General features: G+C 53.7%; 2 protein-coding genes across 2 annotated transcripts in view; both read right to left on the bottom strand.

The window, feature by feature from the left end:
* The window catches only part of LOC144265861 (prostasin-like), a 363252-nt gene that overhangs the window by 274410 nt on the left and 66925 nt on the right, over positions 1–21917 (bottom strand).
* Positions 9752–19731, bottom strand: LOC144266304 (RING finger protein 112-like). The gene is made up of 14 exons (XM_077819749.1): positions 19671–19731; positions 18015–18121; positions 17520–17835; positions 16829–17044; positions 16133–16270; positions 15798–15902; positions 15570–15620; positions 14833–14889; positions 14598–14684; positions 14313–14436; positions 14060–14190; positions 13603–13656; positions 12812–12886; positions 9752–12304 (listed from the first exon to the last, which is right to left on the bottom strand). The coding sequence occupies exons 2-14, from the start codon at positions 18035–18037 to the stop codon at positions 11792–11794; spliced, it is 1890 nt and encodes a 629-aa protein (XP_077675875.1). The 5' UTR covers positions 18038–18121; positions 19671–19731; the 3' UTR covers positions 9752–11791.

The raw sequence follows: 21917 nt of genomic DNA, 5'->3' as shown, positions 1-21917 counted from the left end.
GTCCCCAGCAAGTGCAAGGTGGAACTTACACACCTGGGACACGTCTGAAAAATTAACCAGATGAACTAATCGAGGGGCTGCACTTCCCGTGATGGGATTTCTCCACTTGGCCGGCCAGCTGCAACACACTCCCTTCCCAACGCCACCTCTGATCCCGCCCAAATTCTCTGAGGCTGTTCTATGCATCAATGGCCAGAGCCCGGTGGGTTTCAGTGAAAATCGGAAAACCAGAAACGGGGAGAATGGGGGACACACAGAGCCCCTGGCTGCTGGAGATCAGAGAGTCGGTCGCTGGGAGCAATGAGTGTCTCCCTGCACTGCAGACCCTCGATCTCAGCTGGGTCCCAGCATCTGGGTGGGGGCAACACGCTGACACCTTGAAGGGGTGAGTGCCCAGCCAGCAAGGAAACAAATAATAATGGGGGAAATACAGGGTAACAGAGAGTCACTTACAGGGAGCAGCCAGGGCTCTGTGTGCTCCCTTCCCCCCACAACTGGCGCTCCCTGTGCCCCCATTTGCCCCTCCCCCTATGCAAGGGGCTCCATCTGCCCCCCATGCCAGGGGCTCCAGGTGCTCCTTCATTCTCCCCAGACAGCCACACAACGAACACCTCTCACTGCGGCGATAACAACTTGCAGCTCCCAGTCTCTGTGGACACAAACTAGGAACACCTCATTCCCGGATCTGAAGGGGCAGAATTCAGGGGTGTTTCAATCTCGGAGATTGCTCCTTAGTGCCGCCCCATGGCAGCCTGTTGCAGGCACTCCCCAGTCAGCCTCTCGGTGAACATGGGAGAAGAAAGAATCGGAGCCTTTATCTAGAAAGGGCTCGACCCTGCACTGCTCCAAGAGGGGTTTCTCAGGCTACATCTCCACGTCTGGGACCATAGCAGCACAGCACCGAACTCTCTGCAGACGCCAGTCCCGAGTGACTTCTGCTTCCTCTCAACCTCCTTCTCCAGACAAGTTGGGTTTCTTGCCCCACCCCCACAACCCCACAGGGAGGCTTTTCCAGAAACTGCCTTCTCTGGGGGCTGGGAGCCACCTTCTCCTTTCCCACCTCGATTGGGCCAGCCCCCATTCTCCTTCTGCTTCCATGGCTCTTCCCCATTCTTGGCGTCCCTCTGCCCCCATGCCTACTGCCCCTCTCACCCTCGTATTAGGCTGAATGAGCCAGGCTCTTTGAGTCTCCTCCCACAAGATGGGCTCTCTGTCCCCCTGAGCATCCCAGCATCCCCTCTCTGCACCTGGCCCAGCACAGAGGCCTCTTGCTGCAACATAGGCTCACAGATCCCTGGGCCAGAAGGGACCCTTGTGATCATCTAGCCTGAGCTTCCTTTATAACCCGGGCCAGAGAATGTCCAGGAACTAATTCCTGGTTCAATTAGAGCAGATCTGTTAGAAAAACTGTGGTCGGTGATGGAGAATCACCCGCGCCCCTTGGTAAGCCATGCCAATGGGCAGTGACTCTCACTGTTAAACGCTGACACCTTATTTCCAGTCTGAATTTGTCTAGCTTCAACTTCCAGCCAATGGGCTGCATCAGACCAAAGCGATGGACGAGGCCTCTAAGATCTCATTTCTATTTCCCTTGTAGGTACTTTCAGATGGGCTTCAGGCTCCCCTGAACCTCCGCGTTGTTAAGCTGAATAGGCAGGTGCCGGATTACAGATGAGGTCTTCCCAGTGGTCGCATGATACACAGAACAGAACAAAAAGAAAAGGAGTACTTGTGGCACCTTAGAGACTAACCAGTTTATTTGAGCATGAGCTTTCGTGAGCTACAGCTCACTTCATCAGATACATACCGTGGAAACTGCAGCAGACTTTATATATACACAGAGAATATGAAACAATACCTCCTCCCACCCCACTGTCCTGCTGGTAATAGCTTATCTAAAGTAATCGTCAGGTTAGGCCATTTCCAGCACAAATCCAGGTTTTCTCACCCTCCACCCCCTCACACAAATTCACTCTCCTGCTGGTGATAGCCCATCCAAAGTGACAACTCTTTACACAATGTGCATGATAATGAAGTTAGGCCATTTCCTGCACAAATCCAGGTTCTCTCACTCCCTCACTCCCCTCCAAAAACCCACCCCCATACACACACAGACTCACTCTCCTGCTGGTAATAGCTCGTCCAAACTGACCACTCTCCAAGTTTAAATCCAAGTTAAACCAGAACATCTGGGGGGGGGGAGGAAAAAACAAGAGGAAATAGGCTACCTTGCATAATGACTTAGCCACTCCCAGTCTCTATTTAAGCCTAAATTAATAGTATCCAATTTGCAAATGAATTCCAATTCAGCAGTTTCTCGCTGGAGTCTGGATTTGAAGTTTTTTTGTTTTAAGATAGCGACCTTCATGTCTGTGATTGCGTGACCAGAGAGATTGAAGTGTTCTCCGACTGGTTTATGAATGTTATAATTCTTGACATCTGATTTGTGTCCATTTATTCTTTTACGTAGAGACTGTCCAGTTTGACCAATGTACATGGCAGAGGGGCATTGCTGGCACATGATGGCATAAATCACATTGGTGGATGTGCAGGTGAACGAGCCTCTGATAGTGTGGCTGATGTTATTAGGCCCTGTGATGGTGTCCCCTGAATAGATATGTGGTCACAGAACACTGTGCAAACAGCATTGTGACATCCCTTCCAACCCATTCCCAGCAAGAAGGTTTCACTTCTTTATACGGAAGCTACGTTAGAGGAAATAGCTTTGCTTTCAGTGGATACAGACTCTCTGTGAACTGTCTGTGGGTCCCGTGTGATCCTCTTAGGAGAATATTGTGCTGCCCTCTCTCAACAAATGGCTCAGTCACCTCGTCAGCACAAAAATGGTGACATGACCATTTTCATTTCCTTTCAAAATCATTCCGTTTCTCTCCGTTCCCCCACTTTTAAAATTAACCTCCCCCCACCTCTCTCACTCTCTGACTGATGGACAGACAGAAAGACAGACACTTTTCGACTATGAGAGAAAAGGAACATAATCTTTATAAAAATGGGAATTGTTTCATATTCGGTTTTATTTTTGTCAGGAAAACAAGTTTTTTGGACAAAAACAAACATTTTCATTTTGGTCCAAATGCCCTTTTTCAGTCAAAATTCGTTTAACAAAAAGTTCTCAACCCGCTCTCCTTAAAATATTTCTTGACATTTAGGACAGCGTTTGGCTGGCAAAGTATAAACCCATTACGCCCTTAAGCCATCCTCAGACTTCACAGCCTAAACATGTAAGTAGTTAAACAGAGGATAGCCCATACAGTGTTGGAGTAGAAGGGAATTACATGCAGAAAACAAGCCATCGGTACCTGTCTGTGACCTAGATGTGGATTTTCCAACTCAGCCTCTACACCTAGATGGAGCTTTAGTTCTGCTGGGTTCGTCTACACTTCAGCTGGTGCTGGCAGCGGCTGTACGGTTCTTACTAGATTTCGGCACAAGTTCCCTTCAAGGGTCTCTGGATGCGTCTTTGAGGGCAAGTCAGGCAACAAATTTTCATATTTAGCAACAGGTGGCCAATCAAGTTGAACCACTTCTCTCTTTAGCTATCATCCTTTTTACAGTGAGAGAGAAATACAGGCTGACTCATGTAGTTTCATTCTTTGCAACAGGATACAGTCAACTCCCGATTATCGGAATAGCCTGGGGGGGACATGGATTTTATTCAGTTTAGTGGGAGTTTGGATAATCCAGAGGCCAGGAGCCGTTCAGTAACAGGGTGGCCTCCCACATGTCTGGAGCGGGTCATCGTCCTCCTCCTATTCCTGGCCGGGGATCTCTGCTCTCTTATCTGGACCTCCACATTGTCCAAATCCCTTCCTGATGCCCGAGCATGAGATACATGAGATCCTGTTGCAGAGGACAGGTGTTTCATGCTGGGGGTCAAGGAAGGGACTCAGATAATGCAGAGGTTTGGATAACAGGGTTTCAGAGAAACAGGAATACACCGTATATCTCTTCTTGTGGGATTTTAACTTCAGGATCAATCACGGGTTACGGACGTTCCTAGATTCTTCCTTTCAGAACTTTGCAGCTGGGAGAAGGTTGCCTAACTGCCATAATTTGTCAGCTAGGGTTCTCCACACAAACTTCCTGAGGCTTTCTCTTGGGGGTCGTGTCCATCACCCAAGAAACACCAGACTGATATTTCTAGTTCCTATTTTCCCTCTTTACACAGGTGTCCATTTTGGAGCTTTCTGACCTTTCAGGCTTTTAAACTCAGTGCATATCAATCATGTAGGATCTGTGACGGGTTCCTCCCCTTAGGGTGCCACCTGGAACTGGGGTACCACTGAGCCTCCCTGACCCACCTGCCTGGGCTCCCTTCTACACCGTATTGCTGGGACAACTTGCAAAGCCCTCTCCAGTCTCCAGCCTGCACTTTCACCACCACAGATGCAGGTAGGGACACATGCAGCTGCAATTACATGCAGACGCTCTGACCAGCCCCTGCATGGGAAGGCTACAGCTAGGGCATCTCCCAGTTCCTAAGGCACACACTCCCTTTGGAGTATAAATGCAAAAATTATCCTGTCTTGCACTGTACAAGAAAATGTACAGCATAAGCTCATGAAATTCACCCCCTCCCTCAATGTGGAGAGGAATATGCAGCCGCTTTCTGCCCCAAGTTATGACTCCCACACACAAGTTTTAGATAAAGCAAAAGCAAGTTTAACAACTGCAAAAGATTTTAAGTGATTATAGGGGATGGCAAACAGATCGAAGCAGATTTCCCAGCAAATAAACAAAAAATATAAACTAACCTTAATACACTAAATAGTTTGGAGATGAATTGCAAATTCTCACCCTAAGAGATGATACAAACAGGCTGCAGATTCTTAAGGGGCCAGCTGCACTTGCTTGCAGCTTGGAATTCCCAGGTGTTCCATTCACAGGCTAAAAATCCCTTTTGCCTGGGTCCAGCACTTCCCCCAGTTCAGTCTTTGTTCCTCAGGTGTTTCCCGGAGTCTCCATGGGTGAGGGAGTCAGTGAAGAACCTTGATGATGTCACTCCCCTGCCTTATATCGCTTTTGCATATGGTGGGAATCTTTCGTTTCAAAGCTTGGTTCCCAAGCCAGTCAGTGGAAAAAGACTGACGTCCCAAGATGGACTCCAGCACCAGGTGACCTGGTCACATGTCCCTGTAGGGTCACAGCAGCCATTACTTGGAGGCTGTCTGTAGCGTCCTCAGGAAGGCTCCCCAGGTGGGAGATAAGCTTCTCCTAAGACCTATTGTTCTCCTAATGTGCCATTGCACTGAATAGGCCCTTCCCCACCGAATATCAAGAGTGAAAACAGCTTGTCTAGTGGGCATTCCCCAGGTGAAAACACATTTCAAATACAGATACATAGAAATATTTCTAACTTCAGATACAAACATGATACATGCATTCAAGTAGGATAATCATATTCAGCAAACCATAACCTTTCCAATAACACCTCACATGACTTATCTTGCATAAAATACATTATGATTATGTCATACTCATATAATAATATCACTGGGAAGAATATGGGGTGAAGTGTCACAGGATCCTTTGCTGAGCTATTGGCCGATGGATCTGCCCCAGAACAGGGGAAAGTTGAACAGCAGGATGCAGTCCCTGGATACATCTCCACTACTGGCATCTTGGCTGACTTTACCTTTCAGCCATGCTGTTAATATCACTTGGGTCTGTGGGTAGGGTCCTGCATTGTGGGTAGATAGCCTGGTATCACAGCCTTGTGGGAAATTTTCACAGTGAACTCATAGATTCCTAGATTCCAAGGACAGAAGGAACCTTGTGATCGTCTAGTCAGGTCAGAGAACTTCCCCAAAATCATTCCGAGAGCGGAGCTTTCAGAAAAACATGTCATCTTGGTTTTTAAAAATGCCAGTGATGCAGAACCCACCACGACTCTTGGTAAATTGTTCTAGTGGTTAATCTCCTGTTAAAAATTTACACCTTATTTCCAGTCTGAATTTGTCTCGTTTCAACTTCCAGCCATTGGATCGTGTTAGACCTTTCCTCTGCTAGTCTGAAGAGCCTGTTATTAAACAGAGATACTGACAGACAGGGATCAAGTCACCCCTTAACCGTCTCTTTGTTCAGATGGGTAGACTGATCTCTTTGAGTCTATCACTCGAAGGCAGGTTTTCTAATCCTTCAATCGTTCTTGTGGCTTTTCTCTGACCCCTCTGCAATTTATCAACATCCTTCTTGAATTGTGGGCACCAGAACTGGACACAGGATTCCCGCAGCGGTTGCACCAGGGCCAAATACAGAGAGAAAATAACCTCTCTCCTCCTGCTTGATAGTCCCCTGTTTATGCATTCCCAGGATCACATTAGCCTTTTTGGCTACGGCCTCACACTGGGAGCTCACGTTCAGCTGATTATTCACCACAACCCCACAAATGTTTTTCCGAGTGACCGCCCTGCTGGATTCAGTCCCCCAGCCTGTAAGTAGGGCCTGCATTCTTTGGTCCTAGATGTATATGAGACATACCCAGGGTACAATCTGAACTGCTCCCTGCAGTACTCCACTAGGGACACACCCGCTCAGCGGATTTCCTCTTTACAATTACATTCCGAGACCTATCAGTTAGCCAGTTTTTAATCCATTTACTGTGGGCCAAGTTCATGTTGCATCATTCTAGCTTTTTAATCCAAATGGCGTTTGGTGCAAGTCAAATGCCTTACAGAAGCATGCGTTTATTCTGTCAACACAATGACCTTTATCACCCCACCTTGTCATCTCATCACAAAAAGATATCAAGTTCGTTTCCTAAATTAGTACTGTGAGGTACTCTCTGCTGACAGAGAATTGTTGGCACTTGGGGTCAAAGGTCCAGAATTCCTTCTGATATAACCCATAATCCACCCTTTCCTCGCGCCAAAGCAAATATCCCGCTCTATGCAGGAGTGAGGAACAGAGCAAAGCCGCACGCTTCTTCCCCCAACACATCACTACCAGCGTTAAGGTTGCCTCAGGCTGTTTCAGACCATTCCTGAACACTGGATGCCCCTGGATTTAAATCTCTGAACTCCAGGAACTGCAGAGTTGAGGCAAAGCAAAAGAATCTTCTAAAATCCAGGAATTAAGGCTTTACGGCAAAGCAAACTTACCCCTCTGAAAACCTGGCCGAAGCTGACCCCTCAGCCCTACTGCAGACTCCGTCATCTAGGACCGTTCCTGGATTCCTCCCTGATGCTGAGCTCTTGCATAGCAGCACCTGCGAGTTGCACTGTCAATCATCTCCGGCTGCCTACGAGCCGTCACCCATCCTGGCCGATGATGACTTAGCTTTGGTTGTTTACGCCATCGCCTCTCCCCTGGGCTGCAGCAATGTGTCACCCCAAGGCTCCGCCACTCAGAAAACTTCAGCTGTTCCATAATGCAGCAGGGCATCTCCGTGAGCGTATCACCCAGCCCTGCACTTCCCACACCGACTTCCCATGGAATAACTGCGATGCTGGTTTGGGGTTTCCCGGGGTGTCCACGGGTAATCACCACCCTCTGCTGCCAGCAGGATGGAGCCCTGTCTGTGCCCACCAGGGGATACTCTTGCTTTCCACTGGCAACTTGCAGACCCAGTGTGGCACGCTGAGCCTCAAAGCAACACCCTGGCACCCCCATAATCACCATGGTCAGATAATCATGATGTTTTGTACAAAGTCTGCCTTGTGAGGTATCACTTTAAAAGTCTTGATCTGTTGAACATTAATACCCGGTTGGACTGTGTGTGCTGTCTCTGGATGGGAAGTTATGAAGTTTTGCTCTGTGTGCGTGACTGAAATATGTTGAGAGGTTGGGAACACCCACAACCAGCCTTTCAGGTGCAACAGCGGAGCAGCCAGACATGCTGATGGCCCATTAAAGGAATCCACACTCCCAAGGATTATCCCAGGATCTGTATACAATGGAGACTTCTCAGAGAGAGCACGCAGACAATGGAGGCTGCTTGACTCATGTCATAGCAAAGGCTCTTTCCAGCAAGCTGGAAGAAGCTATAAAAGCGGGGAAGTGACATCATCACTTGGCCTCACTCTCCTCCCCGCCCCCACCCCCAACTGAACACCTGGAAACACGCTTGGAGAACAAAGACTGAACTGGGGAGGTGGGCCCAGGATGGACAGGAGAATCCCAGCCTGTGTAGTAAGGAACGAGACCATCAGGGTGAGACACGGCTTGATTCAAATCCTGTCTAGTTTATAGAACTCAGATCGGGATTTTACTTTTATTTCTTAGGAAACCAACTTTGATTTATTACTTATAATCAATTTTATTATTTTTATTTATTATTACTTTGATCAATTTTGACACTTATTACTTATAATCACTTCAAACCTGTCTTTCTTCGTTAATAAACAGGTTTTATATTTTACCTAAACCAGTGAGATTTGCTTGAAGTGCCTGGGAAATCTGCTCAGGAAGAAGAGCTGGTGCATGCCCTCTCCGCACTGAGGGAGGGGTGGACTGGGTTATAAACTTACACTGGTCAGGCTTCTGAGCAGGGCAAGATGGTACAGCCCTGGGATTGTAGGCTGGGGGGGAATTGGCTGGAGCCTCTTTATTGTTAGTTCATGAGTGAACTGGGAGAAGTATTCATGTAACTCAGCAGGGTGGGTCCTTGCCTGTGGACGTCTGTGTGAGTGCGGTATGTGGCAGAGGTTTGTGGCTTAGCAACAGCATCACAGGGTGAGAGAAAGCCCTGGCTGGAGGGACTCAGCAGTACCCCAGTTCCAGGTTACATTCAAGGGACCCTATCACACCAGGTGCTCTGCAAACCCCTCTGTATCCCACTGCAGGCTGGCAATTTACACGCCTGATCCCATTACAGTCCAGGGCCCAGTCACCTGCCTTCGGCACACCCACAATGCACGCCGATCTGCTGCCTCCATGGAAACAGAGCTCCCCTGCTCCACTTCAGTTCCATGCTCGCCTGCACACCTCGCCCTCAGGCAGGTTTTGTGAGGACCTGGGGACTAGAACCCAGGTCTGCAGAGTCCAGGGCAGCTGATATTCCCACAGTGCCACCGGGGGCCAGGCTGAGGCACAGCCAGGGAGCACTGTGGGGAGTAGGCGCCACAGGAAGTACCGCCCACAAGATCCAGCATGACAGTACCCTGCGGCCCTCTGATTGGTCAGCTGCCCCTACTTAACCTCCAGGAAATGGGCTGGGCAACCCCAGACCTTGGCCTGCTGCAGCGCCAGACTCTGCTTTGTCTCCCGATCTCTGGTCTCCGACTCCAGCCTGACTGTGACCCGGACTCTTGTCTTTGGGACCTGGCCTTGCGATTCCTCCAACTCCTGCCTGGCGATGCCCGTCCCTGGTGGGCAGGCCTCGGCCCCGTTGTGACAGCTAGGCCGGACCACCTACGCCCCTGTCAGGATTCCCCCCCACACTCTGAACTCTGGGGTACAGATGTGGGGACCTGCATGAAAGACCCCATAAGCTTATTTCTAGCAGCTTAGCTTAAAACTTCCCCAAGGCACAAATTCCTTTCCTTGTCCTTGGACAGTATTGCTGCCACCACCACGTGATTTACACAAAAATTCAGGGAGGGTCACTTGGAATCGCTATCCCCCCAAAATATCCCCCCCTTTCCTGGGGAGACTTGAGAATAATATACCAACCAACTGCTTTAGCAGTGTGAGCACAGACCAGACCCTTTGTCTTCAGGACACTGAAATCAGATTCTTAAAAGAAGAACTTTATTTATAAAGGAAAAAAATAAAGGAACCACAGCTGCAAAATCAGGATGGAAGGTAACTTTACAGGGTAATAAAAAGATTTAAAAGACAGAGGGTTCCCCTCTGGGCTCAGCTTCACAGTTACAAAAAAAACAGGAATAAAAGTAGCTCTGTAGCATAGGAAAATTCACAAGCTAAAACAAAGACAACCTAACGCATTTCCTTGCCCTACTTACAATTTCTGTGGATTTAGATGGATTATTCCAGGTATATTTTCAGGAGATGTTGTACCTGCTTGTCTTCTCCCTCCGTCCAGAGAGGGAACAACAACAACAAACAAATCCTCCCCCAGTATTTTCTTTTCTTATTGGTCCTTCTGGTCAGGTGCCAACTAGGTTATTTGAACTACTTAACCCCTTACAGGTAAGGCAATCCAGTACAGTTGCCAAGGATACATACAGTTTGCTACCCTTCCCCATATTCATGACAGCCCACCCATCCCTCACAGGTTTACAGTCAAACCGAACTGAAGTTCATTTAAAAGAGCCTCAGATAGAGATTCAAATAAAAAGCAAGTAAAAGGCTTTGAAAACGAGGTTACAGGTAAAAGAAAAACATCAGACGCCGTCTAGAGCCCGTCCTTGCTAACAGGTTCCTTTCCTGGCTGCTGAGGTGTTTCTCTCCCGCTGGTTGGTTCTCACAGCACTTGTCCAGTCCAGAGAGCTGGGATCCCCTGTTCCCCCTGCTGGCAAAGTCACTCCTCTGTAATGGGCCATTTCTTCTGTTCTTCTCCAGTCACAAGCTCCTGTCTGCGAGCCCAGGGCCCCCCTCTCCTCAGCATTCCCTTGGGGTTGGTTTGTCTCTGTAGATGGCCAGCCTGCATCTTGTCAAGCCAGCAAGCAGAGGCTGCCTCCATGGATGTGCATTGTTCTCACGTTGACCAGGTCGGCTCCCAGCCTCACGTTTGACTCCCAGAAGATTCAGAACTCAATATCTTACCTGGGACCTGGCTCTAAAACCATTACTCATACAACCATCTGGTAATAGCCATGACAAGCAGCTGGTTCCCACCATTCGGCAGAACCCACGCATGACCCCCTTAGGTGAAATATTGAGAAGATGGTGGGACACAGGGGCCATATGCCCACCTGGCCATGTCTGCGCTACAATATTCAATCAAGTTCATGGTCTCAGCCTGATCTTCAAGGCACTTCATGCCCTGGGCCCACCATGTCTAAAAGAGCTGAGAGATCCAGGAGGAAGACCATGGTTGACTTGCAGGCCCAGTGGAGTTCTCTACAATAATGGTGAAGCTCATCGGTGTGGATTTCCTTTAGCTTCGGAAGGTTTTATAGCCCTCCCTAGGAATAAATTATGATGCCTGTTTCTTGCGGAGCACTTTCTCTCAGTAGAGCTCAAACCCCTCACCATCTTTCAATGCATTATTACCCTTATTATACAGATGGGAAACTGAGGCACAGAGTAACTAAGTGACTTGGCCAAGGTCACAGAGGAAGTCCATGGTAGAGCAGGAAACCCACGTCTTCCTGTGCCTTCTCCCCTGGACCCACTTTCCCGCTCAGAGGGGTGGCACCACCGGACTGCTGCTGTAGGAACTAAGCCAGGTGCCCATGGTCACCCCCAGCGGGTGATCTCAGGACATGACCATCGGCAGAGCATTTCCAAGCACTTCACGTTGCAGCGGAGTGGCCCTGCAACATCGAAGGAAGGCAGAGCAAGAACCGAGGGCTGGAAGTTAAAGCCAGACAAACTCCCATTGGAAATGAGGCACCGGATTTCTCACAGCGCTGATGATTCACCCGCGGGACCAGCTCCCCGAGAAACCCGTGATTTCTCCATCTCTTCTGGCTTCCGAGCCAGACTGGCCGCCTTTCCGGGAGATGATTTAGTCCAACGGGAGATATCGGGCCCAACGCAGGGGGAAGTGGGCGGCGTTCTCCAGCTGGGTAGCACAGCTGGTCAGACAAGTGGATCTAAAGGTCCCTTCTTAGAATCTGGGGGCGAAGGCTCCCCGCTCTGGGGAGGCTTGTGGGAAACATGTCTGTGCCACGCGGCAGACCCGTCACCCCACTCCTCAGCCCTAGATTGGGGTGGGGGGCACTGAACAGATCAGGGGTGTGTCCTCAGACAGATCCTCAGTGCCGTCCTCCTCCTCCCTCCCGCCGACAGCAGCCTTGGCCCTCTGCCTATCCTTCTGGGCGATGTTCCCACCAACTCCCCCGCCCACGACAACCCCGGCCACGGCGCCCACGCCAGCACCAAGGGCTGCTGCCTCAGCCATGCCGAGAGCAGCGGCCGCAGCGATCCCGATGCCGGCAGCGCCGCCCACCGGGGCCAGCACCAGCGCCCCCGCGCCCACGCCCGCCGCGATGACGAATTTCTTGAAGCGCTTCCCGTAGCTCTGCAGGAAGGTCTCGGCCTCCCCTGTCAGCTCCTCCTCCAGCTCCGTCAGCTGGGCCGCTTTCTCCGGCGCCGGCTCCCGCATGTCCGTCTGGCACCGCCAGAGCAACTGCCAACGCCGCTCCGCGAACAGCTCCGCCATCTTGCTCGGCCGCACCTTCAGGCAGGCGACCATGTTCCGGGAGTCGCCGTCCTGCGCCCGCCGGGAGAGGAGACGGCCAAGAGCGTTAGAAGGGGCACGCGCTGCATGGACCCTGCTCCCCCAACTGAGATAGCAGGGCCCCCTCACGCCGTGTGAGGGACACGAACCCAAAAAGCTCACAGGCGAAAACTTGCCAAGGCAGGATCATTCTCCCCCTTTGATAGATGGGGAAACTGAGGCCCAGAGAGACTCACTGACTCACCCAGGGGAATCTGTGGCAGCACCGTGGACAAAACCCAGGAGTTCCGACTCCGGGTCCAGCCCATTCACCACCTGGGCCGTGACACCTCCACTACTGCAGCTGGCCACAGGGCAAACATTCCCCCCACCCCCAACCCCGGTGCAGGAGTTTGAGCCTCCCATCTCTATAGTCATCCTGGAAGCTGGAGATATGAGGTCCCGTCTCCTACATGAAGCCAACAGCCAGTGGGGTTGGCCAGGACGGTTCTCTGGGGTTCCCCTGGCTGGGGCACAGGGGCCCCTGCCGCACAGACTCACCTTCTCCTTCAGAAACACAGCATGGTCTGCACTGGCCCTGTCCAGGACTCTCTGGTTGTGGAAGGTGATGGCCATCTGCACAGGGAGGACAAGGCCGGGGTGAGCCGCAGTTTATGGGGCCCTGTCTCCACTCAGCAACTGCAGCAACCTCATGTAACAGCGATGCCACTAGCCAGTGTGAAACTACAACTCCCATGAGCCACCATGGCAGCTCAGCCTGAAGCCAGGCACCCAAACTACAAGCCCCATGATGCTCCACAGCCAGGGACTCCCATGATGCACCATCTCCCTCCTCTATAGTGCATCATGGGAGCTGCAGTCTGACCAGAGAGCTGATTTATGGAGAGAAAAGGGAGCATGCAGAGCCAAACTATAATTCCCATTAGACACCAGATCAAAGTATTTCAGCTTTTGATATTTCGCCGGAAACTCAAATGTCTCTGCATGGGGAAAAAAAACAAACATTTTTCAACAAGTGTCAACACACTCCTGAGATGAAGCCACCTCTGGGGAGCAGCATATGGGAACAGCCACACACAACACTGCATAGGGATGGGCTCACCCAGCGCTGAGATGCAGCCACTTCTGGGGTTGGGGGGCGGGGAGCAGCTGGGGAATAGCCTCCCAGCAACACAACACGGAGATGGCTTGCCCGACATGAGATGCAGCCACCTTTCGGTGAGGCAGCAGAAAAAGACAAAAGTAGGCTACAGTTTTACATCGGAAGTGAATTCAGGAGGAGGGACACACCCCTTGATCAGGTCAGAGGCAGAGACAGGCAGAGAAGGTACCTGAGCGGGAGAGGAGAAGCCGAAGCAACGTTTCTTCATCAGATCAGAGAATTTCTGCAAAGAAAGCACAAGAAATCACAATACAGACTCCACAGGGCTTAGAAAAGTGGGAACATGGGGATGGCTCGCCCGGTGCTGAGATGCAGCCACCTCTGGGGCAGGGCAGCTGGGGAACGGACATAAGACAACGGTGGGAATCAGTTTGGCGGGGGAAATGAAGAACTTCCCTGGATGATTTAGAAAGGCTCGGTAGAACCATCCAAGCTGGGATTCTGCTAGGCTATAAATACAACCCTCCTTCTTAATTAACAAAAGTTCAGCAAAAAGGGCTAAGCCCCCACCCCGCTCCCCGCAGCACAGCACCCCCTAGTGCCACCATGAGGTACTGGGGCCAGCACTGACTGACAGGGGAGAGCATCAACTACTGCGACCCCATGCCCAGCTGGCCAATCCCCACCTTTATCTTGGCAGCGAGCTGTGACCCGGTCACCAGCGCCCCGTGCCGGTTCCTCCAGACGTGTTGACCGGCTGAGGCCACCAGGCCGGTGACGTAGTCCCTCAGGCTGTCCTGGAAATCCTCATCCATGTCTGCAAAGGGGAGGGACATGGCAATGAACCCAGAGCCGGAGCGTCCCCCCACGGCCCGTTCCCCGGCAGAGACGGAGACGCCCCGTCGTGCAGGCTCAGAGCCGCTGTCCCGGGTCCGTTACCTCTCAGGCATCCCTGGCTTCCAGTCATGATTCCCTTACCAGGGAAGGGCATCACGTAACAGCGGGTTTTGCTTCTGGTCAGCGCTTCCAAGGCCTTCGGGTGTTTGCAAGACGCCACCAGCATCTGCCAGAGCCGGGGGAATCAGCAAAGTGAGACATCAATGGAGGGAAATACTCCTGGACCCATTCCCTGCTCCCCTGAGCCAGCCAGGCCCTTGCCCTGGGGCCAGATCAGAGCCAGCACCCCACAGAGGGCAAAGGCCCCATGTCAAGCCCCACAGTCACCTGTCGGACGTCTCTCAGATGCTCCTTCCCACCGTCGGTTCCAAAGACCGGGGAGTTGCTCCAATCCCGCACCAGCAGGTCTAGCTGCTGCAGGGGAGACAGGACAATCTCAGGAGGGGAAGGCTGAACCCCTCGGGTGTGGGGCAGGGAGAGGCTGGGGCAGGAGCATCCGATGCAGTGGGGCGAGGAGATTGCATGGGGCAGGGTGGGAGGTTGGGGGGGAAAGTCGTCTCACCTGAATGGACTCCAGCCCGTATTCCTTTCCCACCTCCTCGGCCACGTGCAGAAACATCTGCAGAGCAGAGAGAACAGGTTGCTGAGATCCCTGGGGCAAGGAGACAGCGTGTGCCCTGGTGGCAGGTGGGGGTGGAAATCCTACCAACAAACACCCCCCTGCCACCCACCCACCCACAAAGCAGCCCCTCCAGCTTGGTCTGGGTCTGTTCCCCGGGTCTCAGGGCTTTCCCCCTCTGCTGCAGAGACACCTAGTGGCCAAAGGGCAGAACTGCAAGTCAAGGTTCCCCTCCCCCCTGCCCCATGCCAGGGGCTCTCTTTGCCCCCCGTGCCCACCGACGGTAGGAGCAGAATAGACCAAGATGCCAAATATTGAGACTTCTCAGAGTCCTGGCAACACCCGTGTTCTCAGTCGGCATGGAGCTCGGGCAGGGGCAAATTCCAGACCCTGGAGCAGCACAGAAGCTGGGCCCTGCTGAATTCGGCCCCAGGACTCCTGGGTTCTCTCCCCAGCTCTGGGAGGGGACTGCAGTCTAGTGGTTAAAACAGCAGGGGGAGGGCAGGCTGGAAGCCAGCACTCCTGGGTTCAAACTATGGCTGTTCCACAGACTCCCCATGTGACCTCAGGTAAGTCACTGATTCTCTCTGGGCCTCAGTTTCCCCAGCTGTAGAATGGGCAGAGTACACCGTTGGGGCTCTAGGAGAATGGCACCACATCCTGCCCTACTCCCCCTTCACCTCCAGATATTCTAGATCGGGATCCTTTAGCTGGCTGGAAACATTCAGGATCTGCAAGTCATCAGAGAGGACAGGGTTAGAGACAGAAACCAGCACGACCCTCTCCCCGCAGCACAGCGCCCCCTAGTGACAACCTGGGGCATCGGGGCCGGCCCTGGCTGCAATGGGAGAGCGCCCCCTGCTGAGCCCTGCCCCGCTCCCTGCAGCACAGCGCCCCCTACTGCCTACCTGGTAGGAGCCAAGCAGCATGGAGAGGGCGGAGAGTTTCACGCTGGTCTCCGTGTCTCTGGCGATGTCCATGGAGCCCTCGGTGTCGACCAGCAGCACGGCCACCTGGGGGGGGAGCCACGGGCCAGTGTCTCATGCCAGCTCCCCACTCTGCCCCCCACATGCCCCAGCACCCAGTGAGACCCAGCCCCTGGGGGGCACTGTGTTCCCTGCCTCCCATCCCAGGCCCCGGTCTCTGAGCCCACCCAGCCTCTGTCTGATCTGCTCCCCCAAGTAGACATCTGCTGCGGTCACTGATCCCCCCACCCCATTTCCTCACCCCTCTTCCCACTCACCTGCCCCCCCTCGGAGGGGACCCAGAAGGGCTGACTCCACGCCCACACCCCCTCGGTGACTCTGTGGGCACCAACTCGCCACTCGAACCCCTCCAGGTGCTCCTCCTCCCGGCCCATCCAGGATCCATCCTTCACATCCTGGGGGGGGGGGAAGAAGAAGACATGGGGGGCGGTGCAATTAGTGTGGGGAGGAAGGGGGACTGTGAGTATTTTATTAGCAGACAAGTAGCATGGGGACCACCGCACTGGAAAGATGATGGACAGGCAGACTCAGGCTGAGACAGACACACAGACAAGGGTCTAGACGGTCTAGTGGGTTAGAGCAGGGGGGGCTGGGAGCCAGGACTCCTGGGTTCTATCCCCAGCTCTGGAAGGGGAGTGGGGTCTAGTGAGTTAGAGCGGGGGGGGGTGGGAGCCAGGACTCATGGGTTCTATCCCCAGCTCTGGAAGGGGAGTGGGGTCTAGTGAGTTAGAGCGGGGGGGGTGGGAGCCAGGACTCCTGGGTTCTATCCCCAGCTCTGGAAGGGGAGTGGGGTCTAGTGGGTTACAGCAGGGGGCTGGGAGCCAGGACTCCTGGGTTCTGTCCCCAATTCTGGCACGGGAAGTGGGGGTCTAGTGAGTTAGGGCAGGGGGGGCAGGAGCCAGGACTCCTGGGTTATCTCCTTGGTTCTGGGAGGGGATCAGGGCTGCACTCACCAGGCTCTGGAGACGACGCAGCAGGTAGTTCAGCAGGAAGGATTTGCCCCGGCGCTGCTCCCCGATGATGGACACCAGGCAGACGGGGGCATCCCCCACCCCACCCTGCTCCAGGCAGCGGCTCAGGGCCTCCTCGTCCAGGATCAAGCCCCATTCCTTGTCCAAACGCACCAGCTGCACCGGGCGCCCCGGCTCTGGCTGAGCCCTCGGCCTCTGCTGCAGGGACAGAGCAGGATCAGAGCTGAGACCCCACCCCTGAGCTGGTGAGTCCCTTCTCCCCCGGATCAGAGCCCCATTCCCATCCCCTGGACTAGCCAGTACCACCATCCAAAACAGTGCCCTCTAGAGGGGAAAGGCCCCGTGTCCCATCCTCTCCCCCACACTTCCAGCTAGTCCATGTCCCCTCACCGGGGCCCCCTGTCTGGAGTCACAACCTGTTAGCTCGGGGGTTCATTTCTTATCCGCAGGTCTGAGCCCTGAGTGCTCAGCTCCCCCCTTAGCAGCCCAGGGACCTGACCGGTTGCTAAAGGCACACAGGAATCCCCTTAGCCGGCCTTCCCCCTGACCCCAAGGCACCAGCGTGGAGATAGGGGACACCGTGCTGCAGGAAGCAAACATGCAGCTGTTCCCCCCACGCCCCACCCCAGAGGTGGCTGCATCTCTGGACCAGCCTCAGGAGGGCTGCACTCACCTCAGGGCTCGCTGTCCCTGTTCCTGTCAACGTCCCTTCACGTGGCAGGTCTCTGATTTTCTCCACCAGGCTTTTGAGACGTGTGTCTGGGGTCATCTGGTTCCTGGAGCAGGGAGCCCGGCACTCGGGGCACTGGTACCCCCAAGCCGAGACCCCACTCCAGTGAGCCGCGAGGCAGCCCCGGCAGAAGTTGTGGCCACACTCAATGGAGACGGGGTCCTCCAAGACGTCCAGGCAGATGGAGCAGGTGACGTCCTCCTGGAGTCGCTCCACCATCCCCTCTGGAGCTGGCTTCGAGGAGGGGGGTGGGATCGGCCTGGGAGACACACAGCAGGGGGCCTGTGAGCCAGGACTCCTGGGTTCTATCCCAGCTGCGGGGGCAGGGGGCAGGGGATTGGGGTCGAGTGAGGGGGGGGCTCTGAGCCAGGATTCGTGGACTCTAGCCCCAGCGCTGGAATGGGTTACACCTGAATTGGGTGGGACTGGAGCACTTACCCTTTCTTATTTGCATTTCCCATAATGCAGCGGGTGACAGGCTGGGCTTTGGTTGACCAAACTCCCCTCCTCCTGGGCTGGGACTAAAGCCAAACTCTGTTGGAGAACTGAGACAACAGGACACCAATGGATTAACCCCCTCACACCCACTGAGCTCAAACAGAAGGGCTGGCAGAGGGGGAAACTGAGGCACAGAGCAGGGTGGGGACACTCCATGTCCTAATCCCAATTCTTGAGTGCTGAGTTCCCCAGGGCTCTCCTTGTGTACTGGGGACACCCCCCATCCTCACTAGCACCCCAAGAAATGAGCAAACTCTCTTTAGCCAGCACCTCATGCCACAGCTCCACTGCACCCAGAACCCAGGGGCTCCAGCTCCCCTCCCCATTCTAACCCACTCCTTCCTCCAAGCGATGGAGAGAGAACCCAGGAGTCCAGGCTCCTAGCCCCCCAGCTCTAACCCACTAGACCCACTCCCCTCCCAGAGCTGGGGAGAGAACCCAGGAGTCCTGGCTCCCAGCCTCCCTGCTCCAACCCACGAGACCCACTCCCCTGCCAGAGCTGGAGAAAGAACCCAGGAGTCTGAGCTCCCAGCCGCCCCTGGTTCTAACCCACTAGACCCCACTCCCCTGCCAGAGCTGGGGAGAGAACCCAGGAGTCCGGGCTCCCTGGCATTAAACACCACTCATTTCCGTCTCTGTTGCAGGAGGAAACCACGCGTCCCCAGCAGTCGCACATGGGGAGAGCCCGCTGCCATCTGCGCCCCCCTCCCCACCGCAGCACAAGCGCCCCGGGGGCAGCGGGATTTTCAGCCGCTCAGGACTTTTCAAGCAGCTCTCGGGCTTGGTGGCCGGGCGCGGCTCGCTGCGTGGGGACCCGCAGAGCTGCGCTGGTGGGGCGGGGGCCGGGCCCCAGCGAGAGGCCGGGGAGTGGCCAGGATTTGCCTTCGGTGCCCCCCAGCTGCTGCAAGTTTGAAACCAGCCACTCAAATCTCAGGGGGGTTGTCGGGGGACGTGGGGTGGGGGATAGACTGGAGGGGGCGATTCTGGCCCCCAGGGATGGTCGCTAGCCCCCCGTTACCTGTCCCACAGCTCGCTTCGCCTGTGTCCAAGATTTAATTCTAGGGAAATGAAAATAAAACCTTGGCTCATTTCTATTTCCTCCTGCCCGGCAGCCAGGCTCTGACCCCGAAGCAGATTGGCTCCCAGGACTGGGGGGGTTGTAGCCACAGGGGAGGATATGAATAGCCACTGGTACGTGGGGCTGGGGGGAAGGGAGCCAGAACTCCTGGGTTCTCTCCTTGGCTTTGGGAAGGAAGTGATGTCTAATGATTAGAGCAGGGGCCCCTGGGAGCCAGGGCTCCTGGGTTCTATCCCCAGTTCCAGGATGGGAGTGGGTAGGGGGGGTCTAGTGATTGGGGCGAGGAGCCAGGACTCTTGAGTTCTCTCCCTGCCTCTGGGAGGGGAGTGGGGTCTAGTGGTTAGAGCAGGAGAGCTGGGAGGCAGGACTCCTGGGTTCTGTCCCCATCTCTGGGAGGGACAGGGGGCTAGTGGGTTTGGGGGAGGACCTGGCAGGGCTCAGTGTAGACATAAAACTCTTCTATGCACATTCCCTTCCTCTATGTCCGAGCACATTTTGAGAGCAGGTCGGACACACACCGGTCAGGGCTGATCTCGGTTTCCTTGGCCCTGCCTCAGTGCCGAAGATGGGACTTGGTGCCCTCTCCAAGTCCCTTCCAGCACCACATTTCTCGGATTCTCTCAGGAGCCCAGGAAAGTCTCCCAACAGGGGGCCTGCCCGGCTCAGCTGAAGAGAACAGCCCCCCCGTCTAAGGGCCAGGTGCTCAGGAGAGGGTGGAAATGAGGTGAAACCCAACGGCGTGAGGTGCCTGCTTCCATGCAGACAGCGGATCCGTGAGCTTTGTGGGTTGACCAGCCCCAGAAGACAAGGAAGGACCACGGTGGGGTCGGCGTATCCCCCAGCCCGCACTGGGAAACAACCCACAGCAACGCGGCTCCTGGCGTGTGTCCCGGCCTGGACCGAGCCCTGCGACGCCAATGCTGAGGTGGCAAAAGCACAGGGCTGGTGTGGACGCGGGTATCCACAGCATCATGCTCGTGTCATCAGCAAGTCCACGGGCCCTTCCTCTCAGAAACGCAGCCGACGAGCAGAGACTGGAAGAAACTGGGTTTCTTTCGTCTGGAGAAGAGCCGCCCGAGGGGGACACATGGGAACAGTCGTCAAGTATGTAAAAGATTGTTTATAAAGAGGAGGGTGAGCAATTGTTTTCCTTCGTCGCTGCAGGCAGGACCAGAAGATACGGGCTTAAACTGCAGCAAGAGAGAGGTAGGTTAGACATTAGTTGGATCGAAAGCAGCCCTGACGAACTGGTGTAGCCCTCTGCCCTGCGGCAGGGCTGTGTCCACCCAACTTAATCCTCTATTCTCTGGCCCTTCGGAAAATTGGAGTACAGGGGAGGGGTAATTATCATTTGGGGTTGATCGGAAATGAACCCCGCCCCCCCAAAAAAGCCCCAAAAAAACAGGAGGGAAATTGTTTCTGGTCAAATGAAACTTTTCTTTTAGAGAAAAGTTCAATCAGAAAAAAATCAAACCATTTCAACATTTGGAAGATTTCTCCCCACCTCACCCCCCCCCCCCCCGATCAAAAGAATTTGATACTAAGCCCTGAAAGGTTTCAGTCAAGCCAAATCTACATTCATCAGCCTTCAAACTTTCACCCAGTGCTACCCTGAAGCTCAGTGAGGAAGGAGGTCTCTGCTACCATCTACTGGTGAAGCGGAGGAAGGGCTGGCATGGACCAGACCTCATTTGCATCTTGGTTACCCCCAGCATTCCAGAGTGAACGTTTTGGTCATTTTGGTTAAAATTCATTGAAGTTTTGGGGCATGGGAAATGAAATTGTGGTTATTCCTATTGCGGGATGAAAGGGCAACAGGGCTCTGCTTTATATGTCCTGAGTGAGGGAGCTGACCCTAAGCGTCATTTCAGTCTCAGAGCAGTGGAGGTTGACCACAGGCCAGAGAGATGAAGACTGTGTTTTTTTGTTATGGATAAGGTCTTGGAGATGGACCTCCTGAGAATATTCCCAGGTACTGGAATTCCACTATGCCAATCTGTGAGTCGGGGGCAACAAAGTGGGGAACTGGTGTGTTGGAAGACCCGGAGGTGGTGGGTGTCTTACGTCACACAGTTTGTTAGGGAAATTGAGGGGTAGGGCTGTTCCTCAAAATCTAGTGAAGTAGGGCGTTACATTTACTCGTTACACGTATACATTGTGGACTGCTCATTGCTATGTATGCCCAAATTAATGCTGCATCCTTTCCCCCCTTAGTCCTTGTTTCAGACCCGAGCTCAGCACTTGTCGCAGGGGAAGCGGTTCCTAGAAATCACACTCAGGGAAGATTTTTAGGATTCTCCCAGGTTTCTGGGTGGGGCCTCGTGCCACTGGGTGTGTTAATTTCAAGAGGAACCGCCTACATATTCAAACCCCGCCCTTTGCACTGCCACGAACTCCCAGCAGGATTCCAGTGTCACCTCACCACAGTCGAATCTTCCCCATCCCCGTGGGAAAGCTGGGGATTGAGAGATGACAGACTGGGCAGGCGACGGGAACAGGGCTGTATTAGAGACACTGAAAAAACCAGGTTCCAGGGTAAATGTCACGATCCTAAAACTGCTGGTTATTTCGGTGTTGACCCGAGGGAGAATTTCAGTCGGGTAGATGAAGACGTTTGGTGTCAGGAATGTGATGTTTGCCTTCCAAGGCAGCGTTTTGGTCATTTTGGTTCCAATTCAAGACAGGCAGAGCCCCAATGCATTAATATTTTGGGGGGGCACCGACGGGGCGCGTTCCTGCTGACGTGCTTCAGACTTTGCCTGAGA

The sequence above is a fragment of the Eretmochelys imbricata genome, chromosome 6 (assembly GCF_965152235.1).
Source record: "Eretmochelys imbricata isolate rEreImb1 chromosome 6, rEreImb1.hap1, whole genome shotgun sequence".
Lineage (NCBI taxonomy): Eukaryota > Metazoa > Chordata > Testudines > Cheloniidae > Eretmochelys > Eretmochelys imbricata.
Note: the sequence above shows the minus strand (reverse complement) of the source record. Positions and strands in the feature narration are given on the sequence as shown.

Coding starts and splice junctions, on each gene's coding strand:
- LOC144266304 (XM_077819749.1), bottom strand. CDS start 18,037: ATGGGAAATGCAAATAAGAAAGG. Junction 15,903..16,132: donor TCCCCTCCGAGGGGGGGCAG/GTGAGTGGGAAG, acceptor CTCCCCCCCCAG/GTGGCCGTGCTGCTGGTCGA. Junction 14,685..14,832: donor ACGGGCTGGAGTCCATTCAG/GTGAGACGACTT, acceptor TCTCCCCTGCAG/CAGCTAGACCTGCTGGTGCG.